At 47.8% G+C, this 25,835-nt stretch overlaps 3 protein-coding genes across 10 annotated transcripts in view; 2 read left to right on the forward strand and 1 right to left on the reverse strand.

The window, feature by feature from the left end:
- Positions 1 to 609, reverse strand: part of LOC110312018 — a 6,252-nt gene extending 5,643 nt beyond the window's left edge. The window contains exon 1 of the mRNA XM_021185576.2: positions 589 to 609. Coding sequence (XP_021041235.1) covers positions 589 to 609 — 21 coding nt within the window. The remainder of the gene's footprint in view (positions 1 to 588) is intronic.
- Positions 1 to 16,954, forward strand: part of Top3b (DNA topoisomerase III beta) — a 22,559-nt gene extending 5,605 nt beyond the window's left edge. For 5 of the 7 annotated variants that reach the window (XM_021185220.2, XM_021185222.1, XM_029470310.1 and 2 more), the window contains 17 exons: positions 1,792 to 1,976; positions 2,997 to 3,128; positions 3,359 to 3,465; positions 4,623 to 4,697; positions 6,521 to 6,717; positions 7,418 to 7,574; positions 8,248 to 8,361; positions 9,849 to 9,939; positions 10,607 to 10,761; positions 10,881 to 10,986; positions 11,588 to 11,734; positions 11,843 to 12,016; positions 13,504 to 13,632; positions 14,133 to 14,282; positions 14,604 to 14,704; positions 15,323 to 15,524; positions 16,383 to 16,944. In XM_021185220.2, coding sequence (XP_021040879.1) covers positions 1,907 to 1,976; positions 2,997 to 3,128; positions 3,359 to 3,465; positions 4,623 to 4,697; positions 6,521 to 6,717; positions 7,418 to 7,574; positions 8,248 to 8,361; positions 9,849 to 9,939; positions 10,607 to 10,761; positions 10,881 to 10,986; positions 11,588 to 11,734; positions 11,843 to 12,016; positions 13,504 to 13,632; positions 14,133 to 14,282; positions 14,604 to 14,704; positions 15,323 to 15,524; positions 16,383 to 16,864 — 2,589 coding nt within the window. In that variant the 5' untranslated portion in view covers positions 1,792 to 1,906 and the 3' untranslated portion in view covers positions 16,865 to 16,944. Of the gene's footprint in view, positions 1 to 106; positions 126 to 1,791; positions 1,977 to 2,996; positions 3,129 to 3,358; positions 3,466 to 4,622; positions 4,698 to 6,520; positions 6,718 to 7,417; positions 7,575 to 8,247; positions 8,362 to 9,848; positions 9,940 to 10,606; positions 10,762 to 10,880; positions 10,987 to 11,587; positions 11,735 to 11,842; positions 12,017 to 13,503; positions 13,633 to 14,132; positions 14,283 to 14,603; positions 14,705 to 15,322; positions 15,525 to 16,382 lie in introns of those variants that run through there. The other 2 variants (XM_029470313.1, XM_021185219.1) reach the window with 2 other exon arrangements.
- A 3,490-nt stretch (positions 16,955 to 20,444) lies between these two features.
- The window catches only part of Ppm1f (protein phosphatase, Mg2+/Mn2+ dependent 1F), a 30,383-nt gene continuing 24,992 nt past the window's right edge, over positions 20,445 to 25,835 (forward strand). Inside the window, exon 1 of one of the 2 annotated variants that reach the window (XM_021185224.1) lies at positions 20,445 to 20,600. The gene's annotated coding sequence lies outside the window, so the exon portion shown is untranslated. Of the gene's footprint in view, positions 20,601 to 22,228; positions 22,299 to 25,835 lie in introns of those variants that run through there. The other variant, XM_029470315.1, reaches the window with a different exon arrangement.

Below are 25,835 nucleotides of genomic sequence, written 5' to 3' on the forward strand. Positions count from 1 at the left end.
AGAAGAGGGCGCCAGATCTCGTTACGGATGGTTGTGAGCCACCATGTGGTTGCTGGGATTTGAACTCCGGACCTTCGGAAGAGCAGTCGGATGCTCTTACCGACTGAGCCATCTCACCAGCCCAGGTCTGAATCTCTTACTCTCTGCACATTGTCCAATTATGAGTTAGTCCCTATCAACTACAAAAAGAAACTTCGATGATAGTCAAGCAAGGTGCTGATTTTTTGGGGGGTATAGAAGAATGCCATTAGGAGTCATTTTACTGCTGTGTTCCTATAGTAGAGCAATGGCATTTGGCTTTGCTGTAGGCCTGTGAACTGTCTAGTATCAGGTTCTCAGCTACCTTAGCAGTGTCAAGGATGGCTTCCATCTCATGGAGTGAGTCTTAAATCTTATCAGAAAGTGGTTGGTTACTCCTATAACATTCGTACCACTCTTGCACCTATATAATTTGTAAGTGTCTGTTGTCAGTTGCAGGGATTATAGCTAAGAGATACTGATGCTTTCTCCTCTGGTAGCATACAGAATACTCTGCAATACTATGAATGCTAGTCAGTAGGGGTGAGACCTAGTTCAGCACCAGCTCACCTTTTCCATGTTTGACGCCATATAGAAGTGTTCTCTAAAGTAATAGGACCTTAACTTTGGATTGTGGAGAGCAATCAATAGCCTTGACAACAGTCTGAGATGTGTGGCGGTGTCCGTGGTGCCCCTTTGGCCTGCTCAACAAGCTGTTACTCATTCCTGGCACTGGAGGTTTGAAAACTTGGTTAGTTGGGATACTGTCAGAGCCTATTATCTGGTAACTCATGTGTCTGAGTGTTAGTTGTCCCTCCCCACATTCCTTCTTTTATGCCCTTCCCTACTTACTCCCTCAATCCTAGTTTCCTCTTTGTCTCTCCATAACACTGTTCTATTTTCCCTTCTAAGAGATGATTTCACAGGCAGGTATCCCAACAGCTAGTCCAGGGGCTTGGGTACACACACCCTGCCCCAACCTATGAGTCCAGGTCTATAGGTCACAGCATGTTTTAGGCACAAATTTAGCAACAAACTAAAGTCATAGTCACCGCTGCTTCTCTCCATAGAGCCAGACTCCCACTGCCTGAACAATTGGTCAGTACTTACTTAGCATTCTGGTGGCCCTGGGTTCCATCTCCATCACCAACCTAAGGAAGAAAAGTACATTCCTTGTCCTTATCATTTAGCATTCTTGCCAATCCAGTCATTAGCAAATTATACCTAATAATGGGTTTCCTCGTGACATTTTCATACGTGAATATAATGTACTTTGGGGGGGGGGGTGAGACAGAGTTTCTCTGTGTATCCCTGGCTGTCCTGGAACTCACTCTGTAGACCAGGCTGGCCTCGAACTCAGAAATTTGCCTGCCTCTGCCTTCCAAGTGCTGGGATTAAAGTGTGCACCACCACACCTGGCGAATATAATGTACTTTTTATACTCATCACTGACTGCCTTTTTCAGTCCTATTCTCTGTGATTGCGTTCCTCTTCCTAACTGTTGCCCTCTGCCTTCTGAGTGTGTAACCCAGTGAGTTCCGTTAGGTTATTTACAGGATCCTGGACACTTCAGCAGTAGCTACACCACTAAAGAAAACGTTTTTTTTCTTTCCTCAGCAATCGTTAACCACACTTAGCTACATGATGCCTGGACAAAGGCACTCCATAAGCACATCACGCCTCCCTCCAGTCCATGCCTTCTCTGTCCCTCTTCACAGAGTTCTCTGAGTGTTGGAGAGATGATATAAATGTACTGTCTTTTCTTCCCCTTAGGAGTCAGCATTGGCAGTCGTGTTGAGCTACAGAGGAAACATTTCTAAGCTTTTTTATTGCTGCTGTTCTGGGTCTGGGTGCAACGGTCTGTGGGCCCTGACAGCCAGGAGCAAGAATGAAGACCGTGCTCATGGTAGCAGAAAAGCCATCCCTGGCACAGTCCATTGCCAAAATCCTCTCCCGAGGTAGGAAAAAGCAAACACTAGGCTGTTTGATTGCTTTCATCTGTAAGCACAGTCTTTTGTGCTTTTCTGATCATTTCTTTTTTCAAAGTGTGTCTTCACAGCTGGTGGGTTCAGCTGGGATTGGCAGGTTTCAGGAAGCACCTTAGTAGCAAGTCTCCTGTGACATGCTATGTCCACATGTGGAAGTCCCAGGGCTGAAGCCCCCATGAAAAGTAATGATGTAGAAAGTGCAGTGATTGTCAGCATGCTGGGCTTGATAGGGGCATTGGTCATGAGCACAAGAAATGGTCCTGGAAGGAGCTAAATGAGACTAGGTCTTAGTTTTTGCACCACTAGATACTCACTACTATCTGCTGGGCCCTGGATGTGATTACAATTACATTCCCTACATCTCATATCACTCACAAGTGGCCAGTGACCTCAGAGCCAGGAAGGTAGTGGAAGATTTGCCCATCAGGATCCACTCTGCCACTGAGGTGGTAATGGAGGGAGGGCCCTCTAAATAGAGTACTTGGGTGCTGAGTGACTATCCAGCAATGGCAGACATCCACTTTGACCTCCTTTTACCAGCTCTTGGAGGGGGAAGAGCCCCTAGTTAGGCTGAGAATACACACTCCAAAGGTCCAGGGGGATCCAGAAGGCATCATCTCACTTCCAAGTGCCAAGAGTGTTCAGCTGAGGAACCATAGTGTAGGATAGAATAACCTTAAAATCTAAATAAATGAAGGCAGAATTCAAATTGAAAATAGAAATGGAGTGAGACCCCAAGAGTCTCTGCCTCTAGTTCCCAGTCAGTATGGGACTGGTGTGAGTTTCTGTGAAACTTTCATAGATGCTTCCATCCCTCAGCACCATTAAGCCACCCAGTACCCAGTTATCTGCAATGGGAGCTAAGGGATGTTACCAGTGACCACTCTGGAGAAGGAGAACTCGTGTCCCCTGACAGTTAGCATGTAGGTTCAGGGACCCACAGGGCCTATAGGTCAGCCTCACAGTTGTCTATGTGGATTGCCTCCCTAGGAAACATGTCCTCACACAAAGGGCTGAATGGGGCATGTTCAGTGCACAAGTACACAGGAACCTTTGCTGGCCAACCTGTCCACTTCAAGATGACATCTGTCTGCGGTCATGTGATGACACTGGATTTTCTGGGTAAGGTGACCACTCTCCTCCTGTCTCTGTCCTATTGAAAGGAACACCGTACAGCACTACCCAGGGTCCAGTTAGACCCTGTTCCCAACAGATCAGGAAGTGGTTAACAGCTGGGTAAGTTAGCCATCCCCATCTCTGCATGATGCACCCTATCCTATTCCTAGTTGTGACAGCTGCAGAGGCCAAGCCTTTGTGAAGTGTGACTCAGTGTCTTTGGATATGGTTTACAGGGAAGTACAACAAGTGGGATAAGGTGGATCCTGCAGAGCTCTTCAGCCAAGCTCCAACAGAGAAAAAGGAAGCTAACCCCAAGCTGAACATGGTCAAGTTCCTGCAGGTAAGGGAGCATCTACAAGCCCACCGAGGAGCCCATCTTATTAAAAAAAAAAACAAAAAACAAAAAACTGGAAACGTCTAATCCTTCCCTTCCTGAGTAATGTAACGTAAGCTGCTACCGTGTGGTTAAAGCCCTTGGAAGCTATCCTTGGTTATCCAAACCAGCCCAGTCAATATTGCCTAAGTTATAATTTGAAAAATAGGTCTTGGTGCTAACTGGTCTGATATACCATCCTTGACGGCTCATGGTGAGATTACTGGCACCAGGGAGGCAGAGGCAGATGAACCCCTGTAAGTTCAAAGCCAGCTTGGTCTACACAGACAGACCCTGTCTCACTCAATTAGAAAGAAACAAAAATCTGAGAAAGTGTTTCAAGAAATACTTGTTTACAAAAAACAAAACACTGGAAAATAAAGATAAGTTTAAAGGAAAAACAGTAAAACCACATGACCCAAAACAAGCACTGTTAATACTGAACTGTTTCGTTTCACTCTTGATGCTTATGTCATCAAGAGAGGAGGAGGGCCAGTGAGAGTAGATGAGGGCAAGAGAAAATGATGGGGTCGAATGTACTAGAAGTATATTATGTACATGTTTGAAAATGTAAAAAGTAAAGCCTCTCCCTCTGGAAATTATGGAGCACACGCTGTATTTTGTGACTATATAATAAAAGTAAAATCCTTATTCTAGGGGTTAGAGAGATGGCTCAGTGGGTAAGAGCACTTGCTGCACAAACATAAGAACCTGAGTTTGGATCTTAACAACCATGGTCAGTGCTGTGGAGGGCAGAGGCAGGAGGATCGCTGGGGCTTGCTGGCCAACCACGTACTTCAAGGTTCGGTGAGAAACCTTGTCTTAAGGGAACAAGACAGAGATTTGGTAGAACAAAGTACCCCGCGGTGTCCTCTGCCTCTGCCTCACGGGCTTATGCACCTGCTTGCCATGCACATGCTCCACACCACACGCAGAAGGATAGACAGACTGTAAGTACAATTTTCTGATCTAACAGTTTGATAGTTCTGAACCAAAACCTTTTCTGAGTCTGAGACAGCCTCGCTATAGACAGCTTCTTGCTCAGCTCCTCATACTGGAAGCCCAGTATCTGGTTCCATCTCCTGTCCCCAGAGGGATGATTGTCAGTGTGTGCTTTGTGGCAGGTGGAGGGCAGAGGCTGTGACTATGTTGTGCTGTGGCTGGACTGTGACAAGGAAGGGGAGAATATTTGCTTTGAGGTGAGTGTGGAGAACACTCTGGTTCTCTTTAGACCTTTTCCCCGCCTTCCCAATCAGAGTTTGACACACTATTCCTAAGGTTAGCATAAGGGAGTATAGGGCTCAAAAAACATCTCCCAACCCCTTGATTTCAGAAAATCTGTGGCTACTTTAAATGCATAGACCTAGAACTGCAGAAATGGCTCATTGGTTAAGAGCACTTGTTCTTACAAAGGACACAGGTTTCACAACCATCTGTAACTTCTAAGGTATCTGATGCCCTCCTCTCAGGTCACCAAGCATGCACATTGGGCACATACAGACAGACAGAACACTCATACACATAATGTGAAATAAATGAATCTTTTTAAAAAAAAAATAATGCATAAACTAGGGCCCACAAGATGGGTCTGCACATGAAGGTGCTCCCCACTAAGTCTGACACCCTGAGTTTAATCCCCAGGGCCCCACATGGTAGGAGGTGCAATCTCATGAGATCCTCAGCAAGCTGTCCTCTGACCTCTGACTCACATGCACCACACACAGACCAGTCAGGGGTAGTCAGAGTAGTAATTTTTTAAGCACCATTGTGGGTGGGTGCAAGTTTCAGAATTTTCAATGTTTGGCTTGGCTCCATGCCTGTTGTAGATTTTCAGTTACTATAGTTTATCTCTTCAGCAATGTACTGATATGTATGAGTATTTTGCCTATATGTATGTATTTTACTGTGTACATGCCTGGTACCCTCACAGGTCAAAAAAGGGCATCAGATTTCCCACACCTGGAGTTACACATAATTTTAAACCTGAGTCCTTTGCAAGAGCAACAGGTGCTCTTAACCACTGAGCTATCTCTCTAGCCCCTGGTCTTATCTCCCACTTTCATGTGTCTTCTGCCCTGTCCATCCTAGGGAGCCCTGCCTGCAGGAAGACTGGTGGAGGTTTCCCAAATGACTTCTAATGACACTTTAATGCTACTGGCTATGCCTGCTGGTCCTGCCACTCACTGCCTGTTTTACTGTAGCTCCATACAGGTCACCTCTATATCCTTATACCCCAGCCCTAACCTGCGACTTGTCACACTTAAGTGCATGAGATGGCTGTAGTAAGACAGGAATTTAAGGCACCCAGAATTCTCATTCATCTCTCTTAGAAAACTCAATTCATACTGTCCCTTTTCAGATACCTTCTTCTCTCCTTTCTCTGCTCCATCTGACAGGAGCATTCTCTTAGAAGGCCTTTGCCTCTGGTACTAGAAACAATAGCAGTTGATAGGGTCACTGCTTTCCCATAATGTTGCCACTGCATGCCCTAGCTTCTCTGCTCCTCCCCCATATAGCCTTAGTGAGTCTCAATTCCAGGACCTTCTATACCTAGCTCCCACCCCCATACAGAGCCTGCTGTAACCTTTCCATTCTTAGTCTTTTTATCTTTTCCTTTGTCTGTTCTCCAATCATGTGAAAATTCTACCTATCCATCCAAGCACTCCCTACTCCCAGAAAAGGGAAGAGATCTGGGACCATGAAGTCCTTTGTGTGCTGGATACAGCATTGACTGGTTAGTTCAGATGAAAGTGCACGAGAAGGGAAAGGGTAGCAGCCTTGAGGCAACACTAAGAGGAAGTGGGCTGAGGAATGGGTGCATATCTGGAAGTGAGTGCAACCGGCAAGGCATCCAGATTGCAAGGGATTTCTGGGGAGGCTAAGATGTCTAGAAGGGAAAGGGATATAGGAGGGCCTAATAGGGGTGGGAAAAGGCTAACCCTGAAAGGCCCGCTCAGCAGTGGGGGTAAAGAGTGAAAGGCAGAGACGAGGAATTAACCACAGTCAGTATTCTTCCTCCTAGGTCCTTGATGCCGTTCTGCCTGTCATGAATAATGCCCACAATGGTGAGAAGACAGTGTTTCGTGCCAGGTTCAGCTCCATCACTGATACAGACATCTGTAATGCTATGACCCGCCTCAGTGAGCCAGACCACAATGAGGCACTCTCAGTGGATGCCCGCCAGGAGCTAGACCTGCGCATCGGCTGTGCGTTCACAAGGTGCTGTTCCCTGCCCCATGCACATACTCTCCCTTTAGCCAGGGCCCGAAGAGCCTGCATAAGCTACCAGAGATGCCATTTATATATTTATCAGATGCACATCACATAGGACACAACTTCCTTTTTTTTTTTTAAGATTTATTTATTTTATGTATATGAGTATACCATAGCTGGTTGTAAGCCTTCATGTGGTTGCTTGGAATTGAATTTTAGGACCTCTGCTCACTCCAATCAACCCCGCTCGCTCAGTCCCTGCTCACTCTGGCCCAAAGATTTATTTATTATTATAAATAAGTACACTGTAGCTGACTTCAGACACACCAGAAGAGAGTGTCAGATCTCATTACAGATGGTTGTGAGCCACCATGTGGTTACTGGGAATTGAACTCAGGACCTTCAGAAGAGTAGTCAGTGCTCTTAACTGCTGAGGCATCTCACCAGCCCAGGACAACTTCCTAAGCAGATTATTTGTATGCACTCATGTCCTGGGGGACGGTATTCATGGGACACACTCTGTCCTCACTCCATCCTGTGCACATGTATAGTTCTTCTTTCATGACTTCATATTCTGTCACTGTTGCTGTCTTCACAGTGAGGTGTGACCTCTCAGTATTTAACCCCAAATCCACAACCTAGGTTTACATGGGGTTTGTCTAGAATTAATTATTCATTCATTTTTCTGTCTTTCTCAACCCTTTAGGTTTCAAACAAAGTATTTCCAGGGAAAATATGGCGATTTAGACAGCTCTCTCATCTCCTTTGGGCCATGTCAGACTCCTACCCTGGGATTCTGTGTAGAAAGACATGATAAAATCCAGTCCTTCAAGCCAGAGACCTACTGGGTGCTTCAGGCCAAGGTTCTCATCCCTTCTGTATTCCTGTTCTATTGTTGTGGGCTTAGGGTGTGGACTCCTTGAGAGTTTTCCTCATCACCATTTGCACCTTGTTGGCCCCAGGCTAAGAACACAAGTGTGAGTTAGAATACCAACAGTTGTAGGTCCTGGTGCCCAGGAGGTAGAGTCACCGGCTTTTTTGGGTCAGTGAAGCTGGGCTGCACCTGGACACAATGAACTTGGATAAGTAAGAGTGAGTTCCTTCTTGGGGTGAAGGTGAGGTCAGCTAGTGTCTTCAGTGGGGAAGTCCAGCACAGGGTTGTCTGTGCTTTCAAACCTTACTGGTCTTTAGGGCTTTTTTACATAAAAACCTAACCCACAACAGGTTTAAAACATAGTACAGTGTTCCTCTGGTTGCCTCCAAGGCTGAGGACTGTGTGGGCATGGGCAGGTACTGTGGGTATATAGACCTTGATAAGCAGGGATAGAGTGAGAAGCACAGCTTCAGGTATTTCGTAAGGGCCCACCCTCAGTATCTGCACTGGAGTGAGAAGAGTCAGGTATCATCTTTGGATCCACAGCTCAACAGTTATGAGATGTTACAGCTAGGCCATTTCGTTTGTGGACCAAACCCAGCGTCCTCTGTCTGTCTCAGTTTTCTTCCCTGCAGTGTGCTTGCCTTTTGTCTTCCCTACAGGTTCATACTGATAAAGAGGAGTCACTCCTTCTGGACTGGGACCGTGTTAGAGTTTTCGACCGGGAGATTGCACAGATGTTTTTAAACATGACAAAGTTAGAAAAAGAAGCTTGGGTATGCTTTCTATGTCCACATCTGTCTCATCTGTCCTAGATGGGCTTGCCTTAGAATCAGTGACCTTGAGCCATGCCTTTCTGCCTTTTATGAAATTCAGATGGCTTCTTGGACAAATGAATGGTTCTTCACACATTCATTGTTAATATGCAGTGCAGCATCTGTGAAGCACTACCTCATGCTAGCCACATCTGAGCCACTGCCAGGCCATTTCCACTGTCTCTTCCAACAGAGTCATGTGCAGGGTCTCCTTTGGCAGGACTCCATTTCATACAAATGTTTCTTTTCTGTAATATCCAAAGCTACCAACTGCAGAGGAACCTCTGTGCTCACTGGTAAACTTGCCTGAGTTCATACGGCTAGGATAAAGGTCTAAGATCACACAGTCAACTTTCACACCTCAGTGGTGATGTTTCCTACTCAGGGCTTCTCCGCATCAGAGGGCTCCTGCTTGGTGCTTAGGAAGATGGTCAGCTTAGCAAAGGCTGGCTGCACAGGATAGAAGCAGGTCTACACCTGTCACAGCCAAGATCCTACACTGTGACAGCTAACCATCACTGAGCCTCTTCCTGGCCTTCAGTCACATCTATTTGCAGTTTTCAAACCTTGCTTTGGTGCCATTTTGCTCAGGCTCTGCTGACTTACATGTGAGGCTGTTTCACATTGTTAACTCTGATGTCAGCACCCACTCCAAGAGACCCTAACCTCCAGTGTCACATGTACAGATATCCTCAGTGTCAGCACCCATATTTGTAGGCCTAAAATCCAGAATGTGTTGCCCTGATCAGTCTTTGTAAGTTTGGTAAAGGAAGAGACTAGCTGGTCTATTTGTGTTATGTTTGCAATTGGCAAAACAAAGAGTCAACTTCTCCCTGAGTATGCTAGCTCACAGCGGGAGGGGCGCTCACCTGACAAGCACAGCCTATAGATAAAGTCAAATGACTACTATTGGGGAATTGTGGGATTTCCCATAGAGATCATACCTTGCAGCTTCCCTTAAAAAATAGGAAAGCGTGAGTTCAAGGCCACCCTGCTCTACAGAGTGAGTTCCAGGACAGCCAAGACTGCACAGATAACCCTGTCTCGAAAAACCAAAAAAAAAAAAAAAAAAAAAGGAAAGCTTTACAGTGCTAGTGGCCCAGTGGGCAGCACTCACAAAGCCACCAGCAGCCATTTCCCTCACACAGCACAGGCCACCCTGGGATGTGGCCTCTGTTGACTTCTTGGGATTTACATCTATAGTCCCTTCCTCAGTTCTTTTCCAGTCCTCCACATTTTCTGTTTCCTTCAAGAAAAACAGAGGATGCGTGTGCTCTCTGCCCACCCCTCACTCTTTCCTAATCCTAAATATTCAGCTCAATCATCAAACTGCTGGAGAAAGTGAATTTCAGGAGGACAGCCCATGAATCAATTCAGACCTTTGTCCACACATTTCACCTCTGTTATGTTTATCTTGCCAACTATCATTCTATTGGTCCTGCCCCCAGGTGGAGGCTACAAGCAGGAAAGAAAAAGCCAAGCAGAGACCACTTGCTCTGAACACTGTGGAGATGTTGCGTGTGGCCAGCTCAGCTCTGGGTATGTAGAAACACCTCTCTAAAGTACACCCAAAGGCATCTTGAGACTGGTACAGGGCAGGGCCAAAACTATAACCTACACCAAGCCTTTCTCATGCTGTGATGCTTGAAGCTTAGGTGGAGGTCTTGAGTCTCATGTAAGTTTTCTTTAAATCCTAGAATAGGACTCCTCTAAGCACTGCTTCCTTAGCTATCACAAGAGATAGTCTGAAAAACTGGTGATCTTTGAAAGCTGTATCCTGAAACATCCTCACAGAGCTAGCTGGTCCTTGACATAACAGTGCCATCAAATGATTAATATCCAAGTCCCAACTCACAGGTGAGAGAGCAAGAGGATAAGCTCTTGCACTGTAGAGTTCTAATAGGCTCAGCTACCCAAAGGTCTAGTTGCTGCTCTGTGGCCAGAGTTCAGACTGTCATCAGTGCTGCTATGAGTACTGTAAAGTGGTACCATGGAGCAATGAGCAGTGTTTCCCACTGGGCCCACTTCACCAGATACAGGACCTCAGTTTTAGACAGGCTATGTTCTAGATGCCCATCCAGCCAGTATCTCTGAGCCTTGGCAGTAACCACTAAGAGTCATGGGGGGGGGGGTTTAAACAGGAATGCCCAAGCCTAGGGGTGAGCCTAGCCAACTTCCAGACCTCTTAGCCTCCTATTTTTGACAGGTATGGGACCACAGCACGCCATGCAAATAGCTGAGAGATTATACACACAGGGCTATATCAGCTACCCACGGACAGAAACCACCCACTATCCCGAGAACTTTGACCTGAAGGGCTCTTTGCGACAGCAGGCCAATCACCCATACTGGGCAGACTCGGTGAGCAGAATGGCCCTGAACAACCCATCAGCTGTGGTCCCTAGACAGGCTTTGGCCAAACCCAAAACTGATGGAAGCCATCAGCCTGATGTGACTCTGCTTTGCCTCCCCTCCCTCAGGTGAAGCAGTTGTTAGCAGAAGGCATCAACCGTCCTCGGAAAGGTCATGATGCTGGTGACCATCCTCCAATCACACCTATGAAATCAGCTACAGAGGCTGAATTAGGTATTGAGTGCTCCTCTTCCCAACATCCTCATACTCCTCAAGCTTCCAAGGTGTGAGGTGAAGCTGCTATAGGCACATGGCTGCAATGGACAAGGTCAGGCCCATTATCAGTACAGCTGCTCCTGAGCCTGCCTCTGATTTAGTAAAACCCACATCACCAAGCCTCTTAAGACAGAAGTGAAGTAGTTACAGCTAGTTGGGGAATGAGGTAGAGTAGCAGAGCTCAGAGGCGGTCTGTACGTGCTACTTTAGGTGTTCCAGAAGGCCTATAGAGAAGGGAGAGCCATGCCAATGGAATCAGGAACTGCTGCAGATCTGAGTGTGAAGCAAGACTCCTACATATAGATGTGCCTAAAGAACAGTCCCCTAGAACCACTTTGTGAAGGGGCCACCTAGGCACTAGAGGCAGCTTCCGTAACTGTTTTCCTCCTCCTTGCAGGCTTTGAGGCTGGGGATAGGGCTTAATGGTATGGCATTTGCCTGGCATGTGCTTAACGTCCTAAATTCAATCCCTGGCATCATACATATATATACATCCTTGATACCCACGCAGAGGGCCTGTTGCTGGTCCAGGGCACCTAGTTACACTGAGCTTTTATAGGAGGTGACGCATGGAGACTCTACGAATACATCACCAGACACTTCATTGCCACAGTGAGCCATGACTGCAAGTATCTCCAGAGCACTATCTCCTTCAGGATCGGGCCTGAACACTTTACATGCATGGGAAAAACAGTTATTTCTCCAGGTACAGTGGCAGACCACGGGGGTCCCTTTCTTCTCATCTATACAGACACTGAGATCTCTGGATGGGAAGCCCAAGTGGGGACCTCAAATGGCAGTGGTATCTCTTTAGGCTTCACAGAGATCATGCCTTGGCAGAGCGTGCCCCTGGAAGAGAGTCTGCCCACTTGCCAGAAGGGTGATACCTTCACTGTGGGTGAAGTGAAGATGCTAGAGAAGCAGACAAACCCACCGGACTATCTGACTGAGGCCGAGCTCATCACTCTCATGGAGAAGCATGGTATCGGTGAGTACCCAAATCTGGGGTCTCCATTCCCAGGGCCTTGGCCAAGAGGTGATGGTAATAAAACTTCCTATGATCTATATATACCTGGTTCAGCATGAGGTAACAGATGGGCCAATGTATAACCCATGGATCCAGGCCTCATTGTGTAGAGCCATTTACAAAACCCTACCATCAGGCCTGACCTGGTTTTCCATATGAAGAGTGTCATACAGCCTTGTGCACCATGAGACAGCTACACACTGACAAGTACCCACCAGACTCAAGGTTAATCCAGGATTCTAAAGGATTCCTGGACCAGATCAGCTGGCTCCCCAAAGACAGCTATGAGGCCTGCCCTAGAATTCTGGTCTGGGCCTGCTTCTTCCCAGGGCCTAGGTACCTAAAGTGAATCCTGACAATAGCCATGGCCTGTGGCTGAGGTCCCATTGATGAACCTTTTCACGCTTGTGACTTGTAGTACTTGTGTACTGTTCTGGACCTAGTGACCAATATGCACTTCAATTTGGGACAGTGAACAGAGTTTGTGTGTGACCTCTGAGCAGGAGAGTGAGGGCAGTGCTGTTGATCAAGGTCCATGGGGCAGTATTAAAAAAGGCTTTACTACCTGGGCATAAGCTCAAGGCCAGCCTGGGCTCTGAAGTGAGACTCTCCCTTTATATATCTGACTGTAGCAGCCATACCGGAACGCTTGTATGTGCAAACTGCCATGATCTAGGCCAATTCCTAACCTTGGCAATGAGCTGTGGAACCTCTAAAGGCTCCTTAACCCCCAATGCCAGTATCTTCCCCTGTAAACCCTGCCCAGGTACCCACAGAAGCTAAGTGTTCCTCTGCCAGCACTACAAGTGTGCATGCATGCAGGGCTGAGTTCCTTTTCACACCTCTGGCATCACACAGCAGATGCATCATCACCTTTCACTTTTCCTTCTCTGCCAAGCTGCATCCCTGGAGTGGGAAGCATGCCTTGGGTATTGTAAGGGGCCTCAGAGAATGGGAGAAGGTAGGAGAGAGGAAATGTAAAACCAACTTGGTTCTACAATAGCTTTATGAGCTCTCTCTGGTAGAAGCTGGATCCCGATACCTAGAGGGCGCATAAGCCACAGTTTCTGGACAAAAAAAAGGCCAACTTGCATTTACTGGTTTCAAGAGATGCCCTCTGACCTAACAGAGTCCTCTCTGGGCCTCTGTCTTTTAACTATAAAATTAAAACACCAATGAAGGCTGCCCTTGGGCTCCCAGGTGTGCCCCAGCCCAATGCAGAGGCAGCCCTGCTCTATCTTGGGGATCCTTCTGCAGCATGGCTTCTGACAACCATACAGGAAATGGCAGTCTGCACCTATGAGCAGGATAAGCTGCAGGCTGTGGCACTATACTCCTTGGGTGTCTGGGAGGGTTTCTGTGTCAGGTGGAAGGAACTAGAGTGCATAGTCCAGAGCATCTTCTTGGGACAGGCTGAGGAATACCCAGAGCCATGCTGTGCATTCCAGGGACTGATGCCAGTATCCCTGTGCACATCAACAATATCTGCCAGCGCAACTATGTTACTGTGGAGAGTGGCCGCCGGCTCAAGCCCACCAACCTTGGCATAGTTCTGGTGCATGGTTACTACAAGATTGGTGAGTCTGTCTACCCACTGCCTACGACCTGCTGGGCTTTCTGGCTCCTTCCTATGCTGTGGCTCTGCTGCCTCCTGCAGTGGCCCCATGCTTTTCATGCATTTCCCCAATCCCCACTGCAGAGATGCTATGGGACTCAGGAATTTGATGGATGAACACATAAAGGTAAAACAGAGGCTTCTTCTACAATCCAAACCTTGGGTTCTTCACTAAGATACCCACCAACTCTGCCCACTAAAGTGCCTCGTGTTCTATGGGAGATGGAGAAGTACAGCATAGACCTGGCCATTCTGCAAAAGATTTCTACACACTTTCCTGATAGGAAGTTCAGGAAAAGTCTGGTGGCAGTAGGAGCTGCCCTTGGTGCCTTCCAACTCTGTGGACAAACAGCCCAGGCAGACTGGGTCAGAGCTAGGTTGAGCAGGACAGCAGTTCTTGCCTGCCTAATGGGGTGGCAAGGTCCTGGGTGCCCACAGCAGCATGCACCCACTTGCTCATAGATGCAGAGCTGGTACTCCCCACCATCCGAAGCGCAGTGGAGAAGCAGCTGAACCTTATTGCCCAGGGCAAAGCTGACTACCACCAGGTCCTGGACCACACCCTGGATATCTTCAAGAGAAAGTTCCACTACTTCGTTGATTCTATTGCTGGTAAGACCTGCCTCTTCCTTGCCCCTCATCAGCTATTCCAACAAGACAAAGCCACCTGAGGCCCATTCCAGATCTGGGCCCTGAGCCTCTATGAGTCACAGCAGTGATGCCCCCCCAATAGCTGTTGCCAGAGCAGGTTAATTAATATCCGCATCAGGAATATACAGAGCTGATGAGCAGGGCTGCAGCTCTGTACTCTTATCACTGACAGAAACACAGTCACACTTGGATCCTTGACCATGTGTGGTGGCCTCTTTGTCTAGTTCACCCAGTTTTACCAAGCCCAGGAGAGACCTGACCCTGTGCTGTGCTTGCTCTCAGGCATGGACGAGTTGATGGAGGTGTCCTTTTCACCTCTGGCTGCCACTGGCAAGCCCCTCTCACGCTGTGGGAAGTGCCATCGATTTATGAAGTACATCCAGGTATGTGGAGGTTGACTGTCACTATATCTAGCCAAAACATTCCTGTTCAGATATCACCTTAAGCCTCTGCTTTGTCATTAGTCTAGCAGAAATAATGTTCATTGTCACACGAAGTGATGAAAAGGCCTGAATCAGCACCAGTAACAACACAAACCATCAGGCTGTATACACATTGTCTATTCACTCTGGCCAACAGTCACTCTCTTACTCTCATAATTATTATGAAAATGCTGGGGCTCTTTTACATTTACAGTGTGTGTGTGTGTGTGTGTGTGTGTGTTGAAGGACACTTTGTAGGAGTCAGCTCGCTCTCCTTCCATCGTAGGGGTTCTAGGGATTAAACTCAGGCTTTAGCAGCAGCTCCTTTACCTGATGAGCCATTCCCCGGCTTCATGCTGAGGCTTAAGACTCTGGCTTTGTGAGGGAAGAAGAAATGGGGAAGTATGGTACCTGGGCTCATACCAGCGGTTGAGGTATTTGCCTGGCACTGAATTCTGTATTCTGTGTACCTGTCAGGTGTTTAGCATTACCTATTCCGTGTTTTGAAGAAAAGGACAGCGGTCAAAAAAGTCAGACCCAACACCCCTCATATTCCTTCTAATTGCCCCCATCCCATAGGCCAAGCCAAGTCGCCTGCACTGCTCCCACTGTGATGAGACCTACACCCTCCCCCAGAATGGTACCATCAAGCTCTACAAGGAGCTGCGGTGCCCATTGGATGACTTTGAACTGGTCCTGTGGTCCTCGGGTTCCCGGGGCAAGAGCTACCCACTGTGTCCCTACTGCTATAACCACCCACCCTTCCGAGACATGAAGAAAGGTGAGTGTGGCATGTGGGTGTCCTCAGGTTCATACTTAGCATACTCCAGTGGGGTCCTTTACCCAGCTATCCCTACCTGTGTGCACTGGTAGTGAGTCAGGGACCCTAAGAAATACTTGTGCCATTGCTTAGGCACTGGCCAACCTATCTGGTCTAGGTATGCCTGGGTCCTAATTGAGCAAACAGCTTGCTCACTTATGATCTGGGCAGGAGGCAAGATGTGCCCCTCGGGGGCTGGGCTAAGTGAGAGGCAGGCAACCTCAGATAAGGACAGCTGACAAACAGAGCCCCCTGGGTTCTCAGCTCTGCTTTTTGTCTTACTTTACACCCTTTGCTGGAAAACAGAGAGCATGTATCCAGGCTAAGCAGTGCATGCCAAGCCTGGAACCAGAGAGGCTCACTGCCAGCACATGTACCCGCTCCCAGGTAGTACCATCCCTATCTCAGACGAGGAGCCAGCTCCTTCGTTACCTGAGGCATTAATTAGGAATCCTCAGTGTCTCAGTTCAGATGCTTACTACCAAGATAATGAGGCTCTCTTCCCGCCCCCCACCCCAAGTGTCTTACAGTACACAATGTAGCAAGCAAGTAACAGGTGAGCTGAGAGCAACCTGGGAGAGCCATTAATAAGTTACAGAAGCAAAGGAGGGTTTGGGAGTCAGCTGGAGTCCTTGGATTGAAGACTGCACATTTTTAGATAAGCAGAGGAACCCAGTCCAGTGAACAAGATATCCCAGAAGCAGGTTAAGAGTGAGTGCCACGTTGTTCTAGAATAGGAATCCAGCAGTCTGGCATTGAAAGCAGCCAGAGTTGAGAGAGCCAGGGCATGCTTAGGTCACTGGCCTCCTCTTCTTTCAGGCATGGGCTGCAATGAGTGCACACACCCCACCTGCCAGCACTCACTGAGTATGCTGGGCATTGGCCAGTGCGTGGAATGCGAGAATGGAGTCCTGGTTCTGGACCCCACTTCTGGTCCCAAGTGGAAGGTGGCCTGCAATACATGCAATGTGGTGGCACACTGCTTTGAAAATGCCCACCGAGTACGGGTATCTGCTGACACCTGCAACACCTGCGAGGCTGCCTTGCTCGATGTAGACTTCAACAAGGCCAAGTCTCCCCTTCCTGGCAATGAGACACAGCACACAGGCTGCATCTTCTGTGACCCCGTCTTCCAGGAGCTGGTGGAGCTGAAGCATGCAGCCTCCTGCCACCCAATGCACCGAGGTGGGCCTGGAAGGAGGCAGGGTCGTGGGCGGGGCCGGGGCCGGAGACCTCCAGGAAAGCCCAACCCTAGGCGGCCAAAAGACAAGATGTCAGCTCTGGCTGCTTACTTTGTATGACAGCCTATCTTTTCCCCACTCCAGACACATCATGGTTATATTTGAGCCACTGAAACCATTAAAATGCTTTTTATTTTGTATTCTCTGGAACAAAATGCCTGGGACCTTTTACTGGTGAAACAGAGGGTTCCTATGTCTGTGGAAACCTGTGAGAATCAGCTTTATCCCTCCATCCTGTTTAAAGTACACCCTGTTCTGCCCACACCATGGCAGTGCCAGCAAGAAAGCACCACATCTGGGACTAAGGGAGCAATATGTCTGTAGCTCACACTAAGTATACACATGTGCAGTGGTATAGCTGTGTGCAACACAGCAGGAAGGTGGACGTTAGCAACCCAGAGAAGTCTTGGCGAGCCAGGTGGAGCAGGCACCTTTCCCAGACCCTTGCTAAGCACCTGTAGCCTAGCTTCCTGATCCGTAACCCAGATTTGTATGTCTGCCACTCAGAAACTCCAAGCATGTCGAGCCTGCGTGTGACTCTGGTGACATTGTGGATTTATTTTAACACTTACTCTCATCATGTGTCTGCATTGCCTCAGACAGGTAGCTAAGTCCTCCATTGAAGCTGGTCAGAAGCCAAGTTTAGAAAATATTCTGGAAGGCAGACTGATCTGTGGTACTGCTGAGTGTAGCTATGGACCACTTTTCTGACTATAACCCCTTCCTGTGTTCCCTTCTCCACCCACCCATTATGGCTTCCCGTTTTAAGTGTGATAGAAACTGCCTTTTGGCCATGTCTTACCATGTGGTACCAGGGGCCTAGCAAGACAGGTGCCCAAGATTGCTCTGTAAAATGTTTGCTTGAGAGGCAGCCAACAGCATTCCTCATAAGATTCCTCCATCTGCAGCAGATTCACAGTTACACAGGGCAGGTAGACTCATGAGAAAGCCATAAGGCAACTAGTTGTTCATGTAGTTGTCTGGCCACATAGCCCCACCAAGACTTTTCACCTGAACCCTGACAACCATAAAAGACCGTACAACAGAAGAAGATACCTTGGGAAAGCTTCCCACAGGCAGTGGCCCAGGAAGCTGTATAGAAGTTGTTAGAATGTGGCACAGAAGTAATAAGCTACAGGACAGAACAGACACTTGGAATCTGTCCTCTCCAGTCAGAATCTGGTACCTGAATAAGCTACGTCTCAATTGAGTGCCTAGCACAAAGCTGTGACTTTGCTACTCTGCCCATGTGGCCCAATTCCATCGTGAGCAGACTGCAGGAACACAAACAGCTCAGTTATGTGGTTCGTTTGGGCTCGGGGAAAGACTGCCCTACAGGCTTTAAACCCAGCCTGGTTATCCCATCTTTAAAATTCTATACTGAGGTTTCAATCTACATGGGCCTCTTAATGTACCCTTTGTTTTTTTCCTGCAGTTGCCCCCTTTATGTAGAACTCTAGCAGATTCCCTTAGCTATCTAAGCTGTACTCTAAACTCCTGACCCCATCACCTTCCCCCTCAGACACACACACACACACTCACGCCCATCAGTACAGCCTCGTTATCATTGCTAACCTGTCAGCCAAGAACAATTAGGTGAGGCCAAGAACAATTAGGTGAGGTGAACTGTCTTCAGAGCAGCTGTGTTCCTAGGCATCACCTTTTCTGCTCTGGAAGCTGATGAGGTCAGAGCTGCAGGGCGACCTGTATTGTGGGAGGCATGCAAGATCTCACAGGCTAGCTCTCCAGTGGTTTGTCCCCCAGGCACTGCAGGTCCCGTTTCTCTTACCTTGAGATTGTGGTGCATACTAACATGAGGAAGTCTGTTTCGTCAAGTACAACATCCTCCCAGCACTGTAGAAGGCACCGTGGACCTCTTCTATACATTCTAGCCCTGTGAGAAAAATTAATATCCAAGAGAGAGCCAAAATTCCATTAATCACCTTTTCTCACTGTAATAAAACACCTGAGCAAAATTTAAAGGAAGAAAGATGGATTTGGGCTCAGTTTGAGTCATCTCTGGTAGCTAAGAAGAGGAGAAAGACTGGCAAAATAGACCTTTCCAGGGACTAGAGATATACACTCTTGCAGGGCACACACACTCATGACCTTCCTCCATCCTAGTTTTCGTTGTCTCCTAATAATGTCATTATTATGAATGATGAATCCAATAGACTGATCTGCTGATGTTAGCATCCTGATGATCCAGTCACCTCCCAAAAGCCCAAGTTTTCAAGAGACTTCCAGATTTCAAATCATAACAGCTCCCTTTAAGAGAAAGTATTACCAAGTTGTACCCCCAATTTAAAGAGCCTGGAAATTCTGGAACAAAGGGTTTGAGGTCCTTTCCTGAGATTTTTAAAGCCTAAGTGATACAGCCAGTCTCTGAGTGATAGAGGCTAGTGTGGTAGGGAGAGTGTTTGCACTCACTCTCATAGTGCTCAGAACAGGTTTCTGGGAAAGGATTTTGGGAACTGGGAGAGGACACAGATGGGAGACCTGGAACTGAGCACTCTGGGACCTCCTGGCTCTACCCCACAGCTTGGCATGTCTTGCTGAAGAGGTTTGAGCTAAGCTGGTTGGTATAGCTAATATTGGGAATTTGACAAGAATAAAAGCTTTGGCGTAGTAGACTGCAAACAAGACATTAATCATGGTGACCGCAACCTCAGGAAAAGGTAGATTACAGATATGTCCTTGGCCTAGAGCCTAACGGGCAGGTTCCTAGTGCCTACGTTTGCTGTCTTCTCTGTATCACCCTCTTCCTCATCAGGTTATAAATGACCTCAAACCTTAATCAGGTTGAATGATCCAGGACTCTACTTGCGGAGCAGACAGACATTCTCCCCACCATGCCAACACACACACCCATCTATTGGTTCCCCAGGCTCATGGGTTCCCTGAAACCTTCTAATCAGTGTTCCTAAGTCAATGGGGTCTGATGGCATGTGCTTGTCAGCACAGTTCTGAGACATAAACAAAACAAACAATTGGGGTTTTTTGTTTGTTTTTAGTTTTTGGTTTTTTTGGTTTGTTTTTTGTTGTTGTTGTTGTTTTTTGTTTTTTTTTTGTTGTTGTTGTTGTTGTTGTTGTTGTTTTTGGTTTTTCAAGACAGGGTTTCTCTGTGTATCCTTGGCTGTCCTGGAACTCACTTTCTAGACCAGGCTGGCCTCAAATTCAGAAATCCCTCTGCCTCTGCCTCCCAAGTGCTGGGATTAAAGGCGTGCACTGCCATGGCCGAACAAACAATTGTTTTAAAAGCCAGGTGACAACCTGGAGCCAACCTTGTCTTTAAGACTGCCTTTGCTACCCAGTGTACTAAGAAAAGTTCTCATTTCCTGCTTTATAGCCCCAGGGCTCAAGCTGCTCAACGAATTCTCAGTGGCCATGCAGTCCTGCTGAGCACAAAGGGCCTGGGACCCTAACCACAAAGCCCCTGGGGCCTGTGGTTAAGTGGGGAAAATATTTTCTAAAGTCTCTGATGGGTGGCCAGTCCTGAGCAGTATGAAGCCGCATCACTGCCCTGAGACTGATCACCACACACGTTGTGAAGCAATGACTGAGCATTGTGAAGCAAGGACTGCTTTCTGCCCAGCCAAGGCTGGAGAAGTGTAGCAACGCACTGGCGAATGGGGCTCTTGTCTTCCCTGAAACAAGAGAGCAAAGGGACCAGCAGGAGGCAGCAGAGGTGCGCCCGAGGCCCGACTGCGCTTGCGCAGAGCCTGCGGCGCCTAGGACGGGAAGTAGGCGGGGCTGCCCAGAACAGCTCGTGGGGAGCACTGCGGCAGGCTGGCAGGTGAGGCCCGCGGGGTGCTAGGGATGAAGAGCGAGGGTGAGGGTGGAAGACTCGGACTAGGGTGGGGGTCATGTGGGGGCCTGAGATGCACGAAAGTGAAATGAGACTGAGGACGAAATGAGAGGTGAGAAAGCACTAAGGCCAAGACCGGTTTCGGGTGCCTGAGCCCATGGGACTTTGGGGGATAACTGTGAGCAAAAAATCTGAGCAAGCCGCTGCCCGGCCCTGGTGGCAAGGCATCGGAAACTAAAGGCACGGAACTGGGAATCCATTGACACCCCCCCCACCCCCTCCCATAGGGCTGTGTCTGAACCGAGGTCCAGGAGGAGGCTGGGAGCTGTGAGGCAAAACAGTACCAAGGAGTGACAATCCTGTTTTCAAGGATCATTCCCCTCTTATCTTCCAAAACATGAGGGCTAGGCCCACGGCCCTACCCTCAGCCCTACCAGTGAAGACCCGGTCTGGGACCACATTTTCAACCTGAATGCCCAGCCCAGTGGCGTCCCTGTGTGTATTTAAAGCTAGTGTTTTACTTACCACCTGGTTTCGAGGCACAGGCTGAAGCCATTGGGCTAGATTGCAGTAGAGCCTCAGTCCTGAGAGCCTGGGGCTTCACCATTGCAGTTGTGTGGTCTTAGGCCAGCCCCTAAGCTCTCCGTATAATGAGGAGAAAAGGAATTGTAAGGATTTCTGCAGACTAACTTCTAGTGAGGCCCAGTGGAAGGCAGTGGTCTGCCCTACCAAGGCCTTCTATTTCGAGGCCCTTTGATTAACAGATGTGTTCACAATGTGCCCTGGGACAGCCCTGTGAACAGTTCCCACCTGAGGAACTGAACGAGAGCCCGCCTCTACCTCATGGTCTCAGAGTTCATATTCCTCTCATCGTCAAATTTTACTTTTACTCAGCGGCAAACTGAGATGGAAGTGGCCAAGTCACTGGGCACCAGATTCCTCAACTGAGTCCTGCTTTGGTGGCAACTAATATTTGTGACCTTAGAGTAACACTTTCCTCCTACCGCCTGTTTTTCTTTTTTCAACTGCAGTATGACCTGATGGCATGTTTTCCCACACAGTTCTGAGACATAAACAAAACAATTGTTCTAATAACTGTTAACCTCCCACAACAGATTAATTTGCAGAATTCCTCTGTGATGTTGCCTGAAGCCAGTCTTGTCTTGAAGACTGTCTTTTGCTACCCAGTGTACTGAGGGAGAGTTTTCATTTCCTGTGTGATCGCCCCAGACCTCAGGCTGCTTACCTCACTCTAGTGGCCATGCAGGCCTGCTGAGCACAAACGGCCAGGACACTGGCCACCTGGAGCTTAGGATCCCTTTCAAAAGAAAAATGGCTGCACAATAATATGGCTGCACAGAACAGCCCATGAAAGATAGTTGGGAGGGGGGGCGTAAGACATGGCTGGGGTGGGGTCCATCCATGTTCAGCGTGCATATGTTCTGTAGGTTGAATTTCCAGCACCAGTAGAAAGAAAAATAGTCTTAAAGTGTGTTTTGGCATTTTTGTTTTGTTTTGAGACAGGGTCTCATGGAGCCCAGGCTGGCCTCCAACTCATAATATAGCTAAGATTGAACTTGAATTTGTAATCTATCTCCATTTGGCTCTATCTTCCAAGCACTGGAATTGCAGGTGTTCACCACCATGTCCAGTTTTATCGAGGAACCCATGGCCTGTGCCTTCAAGGCAAGTATCTACCAGCTGAGCTACCCATCCAAACCCTTTGGATTTTGTTTGTTTTGGGGGAGGGTGTTTTAGTTTTTGCTTGGTTTGGTTTTGGTTTGGTTTTTTGTTTTTTTGTTTTGTTTTGTTTTGTTTTTTTGAGACAAGGTTTTACTCAGTAGCCCAGACTGGCACCAAACTGATGTCAAGGCTCCTTCGGTTTCCCAAGTGGTAGGATTGTAGGCATGAACCACCATGCCAGACTAAAGTGATAGTTTTTAATGTATATTTTGCTATAATATTTATAATAAGCATTTATAAATATAAATAAAAATCTTTTCCATGTATGTAGTAAGATATTGGTTAAGATCTAGAAGGATTTATACCAGACTATCCCTAGCAGCTAGTTACAAATAGAGAAATAAGAGTTCTGGGGGGAGAGGGGGTTGGGGTAAAGCTCTCTTGATAGACTGCTTGCCTAGCATGCAATGCCAGCACCACATACACCAGATGTGGTGCACACCTGTGATCCCAATACCGGCAAGGAGGAGACACAAAGACCCTAAGTTCAGAGTCTGAGGAGCACCTGCTAGCTCATATGTACAGAGAGGCACACATGCCAGAACCGGGAGGGCCCTGCCACGTGTCAGTCTGGCCAAACCAATCAAAGCAGTGCAGCCCTGCTTACTGACTTACACACACTCATGCACATGGCCCTCTCTTTCTGAGTCCTTTGCAACTGTGGATTCTGTTGAAATCAAACAGCTCCCTCCACCCAGGCCCAGCACTCTGCCCGCCCCTGCTTCTCCCCAGACTCTGTTGTCCATCTGACTACTAGCCAGCCAGCTACCACCCTCCAGCAGTCCTAATGGGGCCATGCCCTTCACCGGTTCCTTCTGCCCCCGTCAGATCCTTTTTCTCCAGGTTCTGGGCTTCAGAGCAAGGTTGTTTTGTTCCCTTAGAGAGGCATGCATCAGATTTAGGGGCTTATTGGAAAAAAGGTAAATGGGGAAGAATATCACTCTTTTTTTTTTTTTTTTTTTTTTGAATATCACTCTTTTTCTTTGCCTCAGCTGGACCCCAAAGAAGGAAAGCTATGACCTGGTTCTTCATGTGGCCCAAACCACACAATGTGAAATGAGTCTGAGTGGCCGCAGCAGACAGAATTTCTCTGAGTACACTGCCTTTCTGGTGCAAGTAGACAGTCCATCCAGGCCCTGTGAGCCAGCAGATGCAAGCAGAGCTTTGCACGAGAGCGTGCTGTGCTGTGCTGTGCTGTGCTGTGCTGTGCTGTGCTTGGCACCCAGGCCCACTCAGCATGCATCATGCAGATGGCCTTGGGGCCCGTCACAGGTCCTGAGCCTGGAGCACGGGCACAGGGCAGTAAGAGCAGTATAGCCAGGAACATTAAAGGATTTTTAGTGCTGCAGAGCCAAGATGAGTCCAGCCTCCAAGGAAGACAGGTAGACTGTGGGGAAGGGATCCAAATCCAGGAAGTAGCCCAAGGGCAAAGGTTAGCAAGAGCCACCTGCTTTCTAAAACATCTGGCAGAGAGAGTACCAGGTAGGGTGATGTTGTGGGCAGGGATTTGCTGGTTGGGGCTGCTGTGTACTCTGGGGTGAGCATGCTCTACTCTCGCTGTGGTCTCAGTTATAACTTCACGTCAGCCCGTTTAACACTGCTGAAGGTTTTGGTACCTCTGGGGCCTGTAGAATTGCATGGTACAAATATCCGAATGCTCGTCAGTTTCCTGGGAACAACTTCACAATAGTCACACTTCTGTTCCTGAATACCAAGGAGCTAGAGCAGTTGGTGGGTAGGGTATGGTGTGACAGTTGGCCTGGTCCTCTCAGTAATTAATGCCACCTCTGACTCTTGCTCTGCAGCTCTGCCTGTGTACAAACTCTCTAGGGCTCACTCTTTTCTTTTCAATCTTACCGTTGGGTAGACTGCATCTGCCTGGTTCCCATTCTGCTCTTTCCTTCTTTGCTTTAATTACACTCTATCTTTTTACCTGCTTGGTCTTTGTAACCCAGGCTACATTCTATTAACTTGCAATTAAATGTGAGTGTAAACAATGAATTTTAACTCCAGCAACATAACCTTCAATAAGAAGTACTATATCTATATTTTTGTTTGTTTGTTTACAAAGCTGGCCCAGAGAAATAAAAAAAGAACACTGGGAAAAGGTAACCCTTCACCTCCAAGACTGGCCCGGAGAGGAGACCGTGGTGGGACTGACTCCACACACACAAAGGACGGGAAGGTTGAACATGAGGCGCTTGTGGTCCTCTTCCTCATTCGCCTCTTTCTTCTTCTGCTCTCTCGTCTCCAATTCCCTCTGTTTGCAAGAGCAGCAGATAGCCTGTCACCTCTCAGTCCCTTAAACTGAGTTGTTGTGCCTTATTACCCTGCTGGATGAAGCTCAGGCTGGCTACTGTAGACCCTGCCTGTGTTGCATCCCTCACTCTGTCCAATGTTGGAGGCTGTGTGGGTTTTTGACACAGTGTCTCTATCTGTAGCTGGGTCTAACTTGGCAATGGCCATGTAGAGCAGAGGGCCCTCAAACTTGTGGCAACCCTCTTGCCTACACTTCCTGCTGGGATTATAGGCAGATGCCAGCATTAGGCTATGGCTCCTTTGTGTGTATCTTTTTAAAATAAATTAGCTTTTGATTCCAGCCTTTGAAAGAAAGAGAGGTGTTATGTTTTGTTTGCTTAACATTTGTATCAATTACTTTTCTTGTTACAAAACAGAACACTTGACAAACCAGCAATAGCAGCCCAGACTTTAATCCCAGCATTGGGATGCAGAAGCTGGTGGATTTCTGTGAGTGCCAGACCATTCTGGTCTACAGAGTTAGTTTCAGGACAGCCAGGGCTACACAGAGAAAGCCTATCTCAAAAACAAACAAACAAAAAACAAAACACAACCAAAGCAATTTAAGGAAAGAAGGGTTTATTTTGGTTTTTGGTTTCAAGGACTACAGGCCATGGTCTCAGTATAATCTTGGGAAGGGAGCTGGGCATGTTGTGTCCATAGTCAAGAAACCTGAAATGGATGCTGGGCTCAGCTAGTACACTTCCATTATTTAGTATGGGTCCCCAGCTGACAGGATGGTGCCACCCACAGTTGGCCTTCCCACTTCAGTTAACGTAACCCAGAGAATCCCTCACAGCCATGGCTTGTCCCTTCAGTAATTGTAGGGCCTATCAAGTTGACAGTACTCCTGTCACACCATGCCTTTCCTTTTACACCCTGAATACTACTGTGTAACATGAATACATGAGCCCTTCCCTCATCTACTTTTCTCTTTGTGTTTTGTTTTAGTTTTGTATTATTTGAAACAGAGTCTCATGTGTTTCAGGTTGGCCCATGACTCTGTATGTAGCCCAGGCTGGTCTTGAAGTTCTAATTCTCATGCCCCTACCTCTTCTGTGCAGAATCGCAGGTGTGCACTACCATACCCAGTTTATATGGTGCCGAACCCGGGGCTTTGTGCTTGCCGAGCAAGCGAGAGGCATCTCCATCCCTTCTGACTTCTACTCTATTTCACTTGTT

The sequence above is a fragment of the Mus caroli genome, chromosome 16 (assembly GCF_900094665.2).
Source record: "Mus caroli chromosome 16, CAROLI_EIJ_v1.1, whole genome shotgun sequence".
NCBI lineage: Eukaryota > Metazoa > Chordata > Mammalia > Rodentia > Muridae > Mus > Mus caroli.